The 13,190-nt window shown below is 41.3% G+C and overlaps 1 protein-coding gene across 2 annotated transcripts in view; it reads left to right on the top strand.

Moving 5' to 3' along the window:
* Positions 1-13,190, top strand: part of EPB41L4B (erythrocyte membrane protein band 4.1 like 4B) — a 130,057-nt gene that overhangs the window by 66,860 nt on the left and 50,007 nt on the right. For both annotated transcript variants that reach the window (XM_026843117.1, XM_026843116.1), the window contains exon 17: positions 2,923-3,048. In XM_026843117.1, coding sequence (XP_026698918.1) covers positions 2,923-3,048 — 126 coding nt within the window. The remainder of the gene's footprint in view (positions 1-2,922; positions 3,049-13,190) is intronic.

Raw genomic sequence — 13,190 nt, 5'->3', positions numbered from 1 at the left:
GTGTAATAGTCTCAGCTAATGAGCTATGTGAGAGCAGAATTCAGTAACGGTTCAGGATGTGCTACACTGTGGCAGAAAAATCCGTCGTTGGCAAGACAGGCTGGCAAAGAAGCCTTTCACATATGTTCAGAAGCTAGAGGAGGTCTGGCTCAGGTCGAGCGCTCCCAAGCCCCATATGGCGTTTGTGTGCAGTCAGCATTTCCACTGGGGCAGGGGGAGGTGGTGGCCTTCGGCTGCTGGCTCAGCATCTGGGGAGCAGGACGAGGCCAAGCAGCAATTGCAGCAATATCTGCTCTTCGCGTGCGATCGGTCACTAAAGGCGCTACAGCTCCTGGTGGAGTGCAAGCAAAGCAAATTTTGCCTGCTTGAAGGTGAAACCCTTGAAGCGTGACCCAAACAAGGGCTAAAGCAGAACTGAATGCCCAGGAATGGCCTTGAAGAAGTCTGCAACATCCAGCAGCAGCAGCAGCAGCTTTCCCTTTTCAGCCAGGTCAGCAAGCACTGGCGTTTGGACCTCTCAAGTTAGGAGAATCTCAATGTGAGACTTGCACATCAGATCCCACACTGGGGACAGTCTCCATTACATGGAGTCACCTGGTATAATCCTGAACACAGCAAGGAGATTTAGACCTTTTGAGGGTTCCCATCTACAGGGCAGTCCCAAGGGCTTTTATCTTGCTCTTGGTCAATGTGGGGAAATTGGGCAGGGGAGGAAGAACATCGTGACTGAAAAATATCCATATCCATCTGAATCACAGATGGATGGGACTCTGCAACTTTACAGAATAAGCTTGTGTCCTAAGCAAGCATCCGTTGTCTTGATTTAGCTAGTATACTACAGTTGCTTAATCTTGCTTGACTGACACGATATTTAATTCGTATCCAGTGTTAAAACAATAGGTGGGATTTTGCATGGCCTTTAGAAATGCCGCTGCTTAGTGTGTTGGTTTTTCTGTTGAAATCAATTCACTTAAAAGTTGACAATGACAGCAGCCCTTTTAAAGTGTATAGTAGTGCACTGTGGCTACCAAGATTACTGGTGAAAGAAAAGTTGTGCTTTCTTTACAGTTAATTTTGTCCTTTTGAATATCTCCAGTTCCCAACCTCATGAGTACCCCAGAAAAGATACCTATGGCAAACAAATATGTTGTGGTTTTTTTCATATGCTTGCCAGAAATACTATTATATTCAAGACTGAATAGATGACTGCAGTTCCATTAGTTTCTTCCAGCGAGAGGCTGTCACTTCTTATTTTAAGTATTTTCTTTTTCCCTTAGGAGGAAAGTGTGGAGAATGAAAAGTCAAAAAATATCTTCCATTACTGTTTACATGTGGCTTGGCAAATAAACATGTAAGAATTATTAGAAATTTGCCAGAGAAAAAAAATAATCTCATGATAAGCAATCCTTTAACAGTTAGTCAGTTGTTCAAAATCATACCTGGCAGCTATGGCATTTTGGATGCAGAATGCTGCTAGACCAACTTTGCTTGCACATGAAAAATATCTTGCAGTCTCAATAGAGTTCTGCAGAGGTCTGGCTCTTCCCCCGCCCCAGTGTCTGCAGAACAGTTTCCTCAGGCAACATAATTGCGTTTGTGATTTGCTCCACTTGCAGAAAGTGTCCTGCAAATCTTGATGTTCCCTTTTGTCTGTGATTGCCGACCTGAGAGAAGAGTCGGTAAGGTTGTAGTTGCCGTCAGCCAGTGGGATGCCATAGGGGAGGGCAGAAGGAAGTATGAAGGAGTCAGGTTTTGAAGTTAAAGAGCTACTCATATGGTAATTTCAGTGGCTAAAAAATGACTGGTTCTGCCTTGAAATACTTTGCCAGAGGTGAACCTCAAGGATTCATGGGACCTGGCTTACTGATCCCTTGTACCTGTTTTGTCTGAAATCTGAATGACAGCATTACAGATCTGTTCTGTCCAGGTGTACACAACCACTCACTCTTTGGAGCAATGACAGTGGAAAATGAATGCATAATCTAGGCTGTTAGTGGGCTGTAATTCAGGTCTCATTTCCAGGAAGAACAGGAAAGTTTGCAATGGCTGTTATGTCATTGCCCAATTCTTCTTTAAAGACATGTAAAATATTACAGTTTGATTGTTTCAGAGTTCACATTGACAATCCTGGTCTCAATCATACCCTGTTCGTTTATACATTGGTATTACATTGTCCTTGTCTTTTTTCTGTTTTTTGTTGTTGTTTTACTTTTTTATTTTTTTATTTCCTGCACGGGAGAATTATTCATACTGGCATTTCTGCTGGATGTAGTTTGTTCAAGGCACAAAACCTTTGTGTCATGTTTGAACAGGTCACTAAACTAGCTGTCCTGAGGCTTTAGATTTCTGATCCAGATCACTGCGTAGGTAAAGGATTGACATCAAGTGGAAACAGCAGCAGCAGTGTTTAAACTCCCATGATTTTTCTTTTCTTTCTGATGAAGGAGTTTTTGCTTGGCTTGCAATTACGTGGAGATCCCTTCAGATCCCTCTGGTTAAATTTGCAAAGCCCCTTCACATACGTAGGGTGGTATAAGAAACCAATAGTTGAGTGTTGTGAACCTTTCCCTCTTCTACCTGCTGTGGGGTATTTTGAGACAATGTTTTGCTTCCTCAATGTGATCACAGATTTGAGCAACCACTCCAGGGCCTGACTGGTCTTTTTCCATGTATCTTCCCTCCACATCAGTTTCTTGCTTCTGTTATTCAGGCTTCTCTGAGGCTTTTCTTCTCTTTAAAATAATATCAAGTCATTAAATATTCTGAAGAGTTTTTATTCTAATGTGTATCTATCAGGGTATGAGCATGGAAGTTTTATCCAGTATTGCTGAATCAAGTTGTTACAAGTAAAAATTTGACCTTTGACCATTTTGTTATCTTTCTAATAGATGTCACTGTGCTTGTCTTGTACATTAAATACAGGGTGAAGACAAGAAAGTATCTGAAAAGACTCTTCATGCCCCTGTGTCACCTTCATCTGTACCTGACCATATGAAGTGCAACATCCTGAAAGCTCAAGTGGAAGCTGCTTTTAGAGTAGGCGCTCAGGTAATTTGTGTTTAATATTTCACCTTTCTAGTTTTGGCATAGATTACACCAATTTTAAAAAATCATGTAGTTCCTGAGGAAGCACTTTATTTTATCTCAAGTATCCACATTGACCTAGCTTTCTCTAGCTGCTCTGCAGTTTCTTCAGGTTACTCAAAATGATTGATGTGATGGAAGTAGGAAATTTGTCCTAACTGACATGATTAATACAGCTGAGAGCGCCTGACAAAACAGGAGAGAAGGGCCCAGGAAATCTCCATGTTTTGATTTTGTCACTGGAGCTTTTACTTTGTAGCTGAGAAACAATAATCTCTGGAGTTTTCGGAGGCTACCCACCCCTCATGGAAACTAGTTAAAGGTGTTCCAAAGGTAATCTCTGTGTGCAGATGCAATCTTTATTTTAGGGGATCAACTTTAGATGTCCGAATGTGAAATGTTAGCTAGTCTATTGGTTTTTTACTTGTTCATGCGCTTTTAACTAAATTGTAAGCTGCTATTTTTACTGATTAGTCAGTGTTTACATCAGATACATCCTGCTTCAAGAACACCACAAGTCTTGTAAAGGTGTTGTGCAACTGAAAACTGCTGCTAGATGACATTCTGTAAAAAGTTAATTTCCCAATTGGAGATAAATTTAAGGGAACCTAAAATATGTGATTCTTTTCAACTGTAATTTGTGGACAAAAGATAATGCCATTGGTGCCAAAAATAAAGCCAAATAGAATGCTTTAGGAACAAAAGTAAAGGCAGAAAGATGATTATGGCTGTAATCCCAAATTCCTGTGGTATCCTTGTGCATACTATTCTCTTTGTATATAAATTATGTCAGTGTTTCCATTGCTTTGTTTCTTTTCATAATAACGTTTCAGGTCAACTTACCCTGAAAAGGATTTTGTTAACAATCATCTTTGTGTATTTGTTGTTCCCTGGCAGATCTTTCATCTGAGAACTAGATTACATCTTGTCTAGCTAGACCTAAGGAAGTATCAAAATTTGGTTATTTTGACTGCCCTAGGTTTCAGGAACAGAAACCATAAATCTGACCGCATGTGAGGGAAGGAGGTTGGGTTTTTTTCTTTTAGTTTTTGCTTAAAACAGTCTTCCGACCTCTCTGTGTTGTATCAACTGTGTTTTATGCAGCACTTTTCTTGTTTGATTGCCCTTGGGTTTGCCCTCTGTTTTTCTTGTGTGTCTTTTCTACAGAATGTCATGGTATATTTCTCACGTTTGTATTTTCTCCTGAATATGCTTAATGGTCATGTTTGAATGGACAGTTAAAGACTGGAAGCAGTGTGTGCTGCTGCATTCAGAATACAGCATTATTAGGGCAAGATGGGAAATGTGCTTAATGTATGCATCTTTCAATTCACCTGCCCTGCCTTAATTTTTCACTCTGAGGCTTTCCAAGGGAGAACATCCTGGGTTGCTTTTTCATGCATGCCGTTACCATATTCTTTAGCTGCTGAGATGTTGTAAATAAGTTTCAGAGAAAGCTGAGCATTCCTATTTTCCCTCTTACCTGTGTTGTTATGCACAAAGCTTTAGCAGTCAGATTGGATTAAGTAGGTGTCTGTAGGCTTGGCCCCAATGAGAAAAGTCTTATGATTTCAGGGGGAGGAGGGGAAATAAGACTATTTCAGGATAGCACGTATTGTGGAAAAATAATGGCATACAGTTGGGTTTGAAATCCCTGAAGATTCCAGTGCTAACCAAGTATGGCTTAAGATTTATAGCCAGTAAATTAGGATGTCACCTTAATCTTGGAAATCCTCGTTCAAATCCCCGCTCACAAAATTGCCTGTGCAACTAGAGATGCATTCTTCTGTACTTGATCACCCCTCCTGTCAAGTATGAAAGATTACCCTTCTCAAATACATTAAAAAAAATAAGTAGGCAGAAACTAGGCAATGGTCAGCCATTCCAGTAAGAAGCTGTGGCTACACAAGCACTGCAAAAGGTAGGCAAAATGTTCATGGTGAAGGAATGAGTAGAAACACACCATCTATCGCCTAGAAAATGGAGGAGAGAAGGGGGCTATAGGAGGCCCTGATAAACCACCATACCAGCATATCATAAACCCACCCAGTTATCTTCTCTATCCCACCCATCCAAACAACAGCTGAACACCGGTGGCTAAGCCATTTCCCAGTGGCAGTTCAGTTATCTTCTGGGAAATGCGAGCTGGGATGGCGTTACACTCAGACACTTACAGCATCCTTTTGTGGGAGCAGGTAAGAAATAGTTCCTTCATGGAAGACAACTATTTAATTCCATGTATTCCTACAGGGCTGTGATCGGGCCCTTCTTTGACCCCATCTGACATATCCTGCTGCCCAGTATATCTGGAGGACTAACCGTGTTATCCATTGCCCAATTCTATCTTTTGATGCCAGTTTTATATTAAATCCCTGAGAAGTCCTACCTTCTGGCCTTATTCTTAAGACTCCCAATTTCTCATCTCTTGTTTTCTGTGCTGTCATAGTTCAACTTACAAGGCAGGGCAAGAAGTATATCTAGTTTCTGTAAGGCGCAGACTATATTCCTCAAGCTGTAAAGACAGGCTGATTTTCCTCATATACAGCATAGACCCTGATCTTCCTTTATTTCATGATATCATAAATAAGATGATGATTTGCTCTTCTCTGCTTTGTAAAAGAAAGAAGAATGAACCAGACTATGTCTTATGCACATGCCATTTGAATTTAAATGTTCTTTTAAAGACCTCACAAATCTATGGTCTAACTTGTCCTTTATGAAACTTCATGGGGCATCTTCTTTATACAGTTAGGTGTAAAAGCATGAGAAAGATATTGGTGCACTGTAGGATCAGATCCAAAATTAACAAACTGTTGCTTGAAATACTTGTAACAGCTCTCTCTCTAAGCAGTAGGAATATTTTCAATACCATATGCTACTAACATCAGGATGTGACAAGTTTATGAAGGCACCTCCTGCATGTAGTAGAAGAAGAAGCTGTTCCTTGTTAATTCTGAGAATGGAGTGAATGTTTGCAAGTGGAAAATATAAACTGGGACAGAATTTTTCTGTAGTTTTCTTTCTTTATGGCAGCTAGACACCAACACAAGAGAGCGCCTTAGAAAGGAATGATTCCAATGGTTGTGATTTCAAAAATAAAAACAGGGGAAATTATGCAAAGCATTTGAAAATATATTCTGGAAGATGGTCTCTGAACTGCTTCATTTCAGAATTAGGCTGAAGATCTCTTTATTGCATTCCTAGGGGGCAATACACCCTCTCCCATGGCTATAGTCCTGGCTTAGAGACTGAAAATTTGTAAGTTTATGATACCGATCACTGAGCCCTGCATGTGGTTTAGAGTTGTAGAGCAGCAGGAAACTAACATGGGTGAGTTTGTTTATTTTGTGAAGATGGAAATATTTATGTGCCATTCTGCTATGTGGAGAATCAAGCTACAGTGTGCATGGGGATTCTGGAAGCTGAATCCAGGAGCACACTGCCACAGACACCACAGGTGAGAAACATGGGAAACCCACACACATCTGTGGGAACCTGTGGTTTTCACAGGGTGTGCCATACAGTATTTGTGGGTCTAGAGCAAACAAGTAGTGTTTCACAATACACCTTTCAAACTGTGCCACAGAGATCTGCCACCTTCTAGCTGACAGACTGCATATCACAGTTCCCACATAATGAAGCTCCAGGGGAGCTCTAAACACTGTGAAGTAGCTGACATATTTTCTGCTTCTTTTTTTTTTCTTCCTTTTTTTTGCATTTATTCCAGACTCTTCATTTGAGAGGGAGTGGTATAAAGCAGCAGTGAGGAGCTGCCAGAATACAAAAGACCAGTTCTCCCTAGCATTCAAAACCCCTTTGCAGCTTGCATGAGTCAGTGCTGATATGCTGTGATTGAGCAGACGACTTGTTAGTATCACAAATAGTCCCTTTTGCCAAACAGTTCATGGCCCAACTGATGGAGGAAAGATACTAGCAGGTTTTGGTTGCTATTTATATCCACTTTGGCTGCAGGCAAATCCTAATTATCCTTAGAATTAAGCACAGGCTCCTGAACAAATGTAGCTATCTCAGCAGGGCTTTTTCTTCTGGCAGGCAGTGTGTGTGGTGTTCTAGTCGTTTGTCTTCTACAAGTGATGTTTATATTTACCACCTGTTACCCAAGCTTTCCTAAATCCTTGGGTTGATATAAGTCTAGCAGGTTAGCACAGGAAGGAACTGATATCCTGTTTCTCATAGTTTTCTACTGCAGCTGATTTTTGCATTACTCACACCTTAGTCTGAAGACAAGGGAAGGCCAAGCTCATTTTTAAGATGCATTTTTGCAGTGCAGTTTATGGAAGACAGAGGTGACAGTACCACCAACTCGTTTCTCACTGAACATTATGGGTTGTTTGTTGAGAAAAAAGTGTTGGGAAAAGGTAGATTCGGAGTTACTTAAAAAAAACATAGAAAATCCCAGTTGCTTCTGCTTTATCAACTCCCAAGGGAAACTGTTGGCTGGCGAGAGGTATCTTCTGTCAACCAGGTTTGGGTTCTTGAGCAATTGATTCCCCCCCTTTGATTCTCAGTAAACAAAGGAACATTTTCGCTGAACAAAGGGATGTTCAATCCTGTAGCTCCTTTCACACGCTAACTTTCTTCACAAGCTTATACACATGTAAATTTTTAGGCCAGGTCGATAGCCATCTCTCTCTTTTGCCTGCCTGCCCTAGAAACAAGTACAGACCGATGATCATGTCATTTTGCTTCAAGTATTGCAAATACGTAAGTAAATGCAGGTTGCTTGTGCTGTCTAGAGTTGCCTTGAGAAAAAGACTGGACAAAATATGTCTCAGGACGTGCACGGCTACAGGTGTCATCCTGCAGCCTGTGCTCTCTACATAGATGCAAACCATGGCTGCACATGTAAATGAGATTGGGTTCTATGCATTATTTATGGTAGAAAGTGTGCATAAGTGAGGTGACTCACAGTGCTAGTCTGGTTTAGCTACATTTTTGATGAATCTTTGCCTTTTTCTTTGTGCTGTCTCCTTTAAGGAAAGATTCAAGTGTAAGGACTTGTCAACTTCCAAGTCCAGACGTTTTTGCCATGTATTTCTAGAAAAAAAAAATCGCTGTCTTTATGTGAGCTGGGTCTTTGGAGCTTTATTCACTTAAGGGGATCTGGATTCAAAGCCTAATCAGGTCATGAATGAAAATAGAGTAGGTGAGGGGAAGACACTTGAGGATTTATAATCTTATGCGATCTTTCTTATAATAGGACTTAACCAAATCCTTCTGGATCCCCAGAGGAGTTCTTAGCTTTCACTAGAAGTATGTTGACTTAAGTACCTTGAAAGGATCAGCTTTTCCAACATTTTAACATCTTTCTATCATGAATTTGATGCTGTTTGCCTCCCTCTCCTCCTTTCCTCCCTCCCTCCAGCCGTCCTTACTCACAGCAGAGAGCTACTGCACAATTTGGCAGTCTTCGCACAGAGATCAGAACTGTTATTACGTGAGTATAACAGGTCACAGCTGAGGTGTTCAGGCTGTGGGGGAAGTTTGCACAGCTCCTTATGTACACGATGCCTTTCCTTGCTAAAGCTGTTTCTGTTAGTCACCCACTTGGATGAGCAATAAACTCACTGGCAAATTTCAGGCTAAGTAAAAAGAAGCAACTGCTCTGGGACTCTCGACTGGAACAGCAGCGAGCACAACATCGCGTCAGTTATAATTGCTCATAACAATGAAATTTAAAAACGGCTCAGCTCCAAATCCTGTGTTCAGTCGCTATGGGCAAACAGGTTTGCTCAACTTTAAAAGTGAGGCTACGGAAATGAAAGGTGTCAGATGTTTAAAAACACAAGATTTTGAATGTGTGTGGGCCAGGATGATCAATATATGATACATGGCAGCTCGTTAGAAGTGTGTCAGCAATGATACCTCAAAGTCAGGGGAGGAGCTGAGGAAATGATGCAGCAGCCTTGCTGAGGTACAGAAGGGGAAGGAGGATTTAGATAAACAGAATGTGGGAAAAGGGAAATCTTTTAATTTATTCCCTGGGATACTGGAAGCAAATGCAGCAGTGGTGTCACAAGACTGACAGCGCACTGTGGATATGTCAGCTATCTCTCCTCGCTGGCATGTCTGTAAGTGCTAGTACATGATGAGACAAGTACTGTTAATTGCAGTGATGTGTAGGAGCCCGCCATAGCCCGGGAGACACATGGTGCCAGGCCCTGTTCAGAGGGAGGAAAACAGAGTAGTCTGTTCCCCAGAGACCTAACCATGATGCTTTTCTGCCTGAAAGGATACATTTGACGTATTAAATCACCAAGGTAGATTTACCTTGGCAGGCCATTCTTCCTGATGATGTGTTGCTTAGCCTGTATTGTCTAATAAGATCAGCCCACAATTAATATGGCTGACAAATGACAAAAATATTGTTTAAGAGCTGAAAAATCTGATATGCTTCAGGCCTCCTTAGCATCATTAAAGAGCCAGAAAGAGACAAGATAGAGAAATATTTCCAGGCCACTGCAGTGAGAGCCATTGCTTCCTTACCTTTGAAGATCTCCAAACATGTGAAAGCTGTGTTGCTCCCTTTTCCTTTCTGCAACTGGGAACTTTGTGAAACTGCTAAATAAGAGACATCATATGATTCATATGAGCCTTCCAGACCCTTGTCTTTCTCAGATGAGAACCTGACACCCTGCCTTGGATACAGTGATCAGATTCTTCATGCAGTCTTTTTTGCTTATTCAAGATATTCCTATCCTGTGTCTTTCCTGTGTTCTCCCTCTTCCTAGATGCCCAGTGCAACCAGTTCCCATTTTGAGGTCCTGTTCCTCATCATCCTAGGGCTAACCCTTCAGAAGAAAATAGAAGGAGATGCTGTTCACTAAGCAAATCCAGCCACTAGGGCTTATAAATTCATATGTGGACTTGTTCCCACAGGCCAGAAAGTGTTCCAGCCGCTGCAGGAAAGCTCAGCAGGGTCTGATGCAGTGTCCCTGGAGGATCATCCCCCTCTTTAAGACTCAAGAGGACCTGGCTGCTGGCAGATTTGCTGGGGTTATGGGTGCTCAGGAGTTGACTGAAAAGCAATCTTAAAACTGTCAGGATCAGTCTCGCAGCTCATACGTAGATCATTTAGACAGCTGTGGGCAAAATTTGGTATTACTTAGGTGCTTTTGTCCTCTTTCTATCTTTTGGTGAAACTGGTGTTTCTTAGCAATCATTTATGAAGACAGCCTGTACAATGGCATCTCTGTCCAGGCATGTTTCTTGTCTCCAGTATGATAAAGTAATGCTTTACCTTTGTTTCTAACACCATCCAGAAAGTTAATGACATACAAAATTGGAACATTAATAATTTTTCTTCTGCTCTGATCCCAGTGCAGATAAGAAAAGAGAATGGCATTGTGTGGATGGATTATATGGATCGACCTTTAATTTTGTTTGGTTTGCAGTCTGGTAGCCAGAGGAGCCAGCTTGTTTCTCTTTGGGTAATTATTAAATGAACCTGCTCCTGTATAAATTAAGTTTCCAGGTCTGCTATGCCCTGAAACCTCTCATTCTCAGAGCAGCAGCCTCTGGGTGAGGGGAGAATCTGCCTCAGTGAAAGAGATCTGAGCAGCTCCATGCTGCTACCTGTTCTTCTTACACAGCGCAGTGCTGGGCTTTCTGTGGGTGACAGAGCCTCTTCTCAGCTCTCCATATACATTCCCCACCAGGTACGTCCTGCTAGTGTTGGCATAACTCCCTTGTTCCACTGATGGTGGGCATCCTGCAGTAGAAACCTGAATCCTGGCCCTAGCACATGCACTTGCTTTCAAATGAAGGCAAACCATCTAGGAATTACATTGTGAGAGTTGGGTACAAGTACAAGCCTTGTTTTACATTCATATCTTATCAGTAAGGCTGAGGAAGACCTTGTGTGGCTAGTGAGTGTGATTTGCAGAGTTAGGAGGAAAAATAAAAGAAACGTTGTCACCTGATCATTTACTGACCTCCTAAAAACAAACAAATAAGCAAATCAAAAGCCATCAAGCCAACAAATAAAGCTGAAGCCCTTTGCAGAAGTGTTTTCAGGTATAACATTTTCCTATGTCTGTTTATCCATGGGCATGGAGGAGAGGCATAGGGTGAGGAGAATTAGCCCATCCGTATTAATTTATGCCTGCCAATGCACATTCATGGCACCCAGTGTGCACACCTCATCACCTAAGGTTGTTCAGGCCTCTCCATTTCTCTATATGCTCCCTCTCTCCCTCCAGATTAGTATGGGATTACTTGCTTACTGGTCTGCAGTACTTACTTGTGGGTACGGGAGTCTTTTCTGTTCTCTAAAGCATGAGTAATAATAGAGAAAATTAATACCAAGAGAAGTCCCTCAGGATGCTGATCATGCCATTTAGGAATACACAGCTTCTTGAGATACAGGCTTAGCCTTCCAATGCAGAGAAGGCAAAAGAGAGGTAATGGTAATATAGTCACAGAGCTGAGAAGAAACTAAGGGTCAACTATTAGGGACTAATACAGTGAAGCCCTCTCAACGAGCTAATGAGACCCATGGCTTTATAGTCTTTTTTGTAGGTACAATTTTAATAATTTAATTCCTGGTCACAGCCCCTGCATTGCATCCTTGATCTCTGTATTCTCTTTTGAATTGTTGTGTTCAAGTGCATTGTTAAATGCAGCTCAATTAATTTGGTGAAAATTGGAATAAAGTAAAATGTATGGTTTTAAAAAGTATCCAGTTTGACACATAAGGAGCAGCTAGCTTGTCAAGCTTACCAATAAAATGTTGTTAAGACATCAGCATGGAAGAAGAGACTATGTATGAAGTTTCTGACAGCTGGATTCATGTTTACAGCTTTCAGAAACCAAACAGCTTTATAAAAAGCATTATAATTTCTGTAGAACAAAGAAATATTGCTCCAGTGCTCATCTGTGCCAACAAAGAATGATTTTCAATGCTTTCTCTCAATTCCTTAAAGACCATTTTCTTTCCTTTCAGGAAAGCACTAGATTTTGAATAAACATTATGCTAGACTGAGCTAATAGAAGACCTATAAAAAAAGAGAAAGTTTTCTAGAGCTGAGCTAAATTTCTTAAAGTTATTAATTTATTAAAATTTTAAAATTGCATTCCTGGCACTGAAATTATTCATGGTGTGATGCGAATTCACTGAAAACCTTAGCTGCAAAATGTTTGGTGGCTGTTACAATGGTGGTGATGGTGTGACTATGTGCCACTTTTGTCTGACTCCTTAATGTTTAGAGCATTTGTCTAGGACTGAGGAAACCTCTGGCTGAGGGAGATTAAACCCCAATACATAAAAGCACTATGCTGGGGTGGAGCTTCTCCAGCACCTACTGCTGATCCTGTGCTCCTCTGAGTAAACTAGCCCCCTAGGAGAAGAGCAAACCTGCTGATGAGGTTCAGAGGGTCGGCTCTCTGCCGATAGTGGTTTTGGTATCAATACACAAGGTGCAACAACTCTAACAGGAAGGGTTATGGGGGGAGTTATCTCAAAATGGTCCCTAACCCATCACCTCAGTCACTTACCTGGGCTGGAGTAGGGCCAGGATAAGAATTCACTTTCTGCCGGGCTCCCAGTGGTTCCTGTTTAATTGCCCATACAGTTAATTGTGTGTACAAGCTGGAACAGTCTGTTCCTGCCATGGCTGATGCTCCAGTAAATAATGACCTGAAAAGTGGCAATGAGGGTTTTGTTCTATCTGGCACAAGGGGGAAACAAACCTAAAACTATCACAACTCGTGCAGTTTCCCCAGGCACTGAGCAGATATTTTGTAGTTCACTGAAAAGGTATAGAAGAAACTCAGCTTTGATTTTATTTCTTTTTCTTATGAGTACCCTCAAACGGAATATATCAGTTTCTGTTGAATGGAAGGTCTCATGTCAAATTTAGAATATTTTTATATGTCTGTAAAATCCTTTGATTTGGATTTGATGGATTTGAAGGAAACTGCCTCATCCTTTTTGAAGAGGATGAGACTGACACATTTAATTCAATTTCATCTGGACTGATGGCCTCAAATTATTATGGTTCAGATAATGAACACTGAAAAATCCCTTTGTCGTAGGACCATAGCACTTCCCTTCTATCCATTTAGCAGAACGGAAATGTCACAGC

The sequence above is a fragment of the Athene cunicularia genome (assembly GCF_003259725.1).
Source record: "Athene cunicularia isolate RWA chromosome 2 unlocalized genomic scaffold, athCun1 chr2_part1, whole genome shotgun sequence".
NCBI classification, from domain to species: Eukaryota; Metazoa; Chordata; class Aves; order Strigiformes; family Strigidae; genus Athene; species Athene cunicularia.
This window is presented reverse-complemented; position numbering and strand designations above follow the sequence as displayed.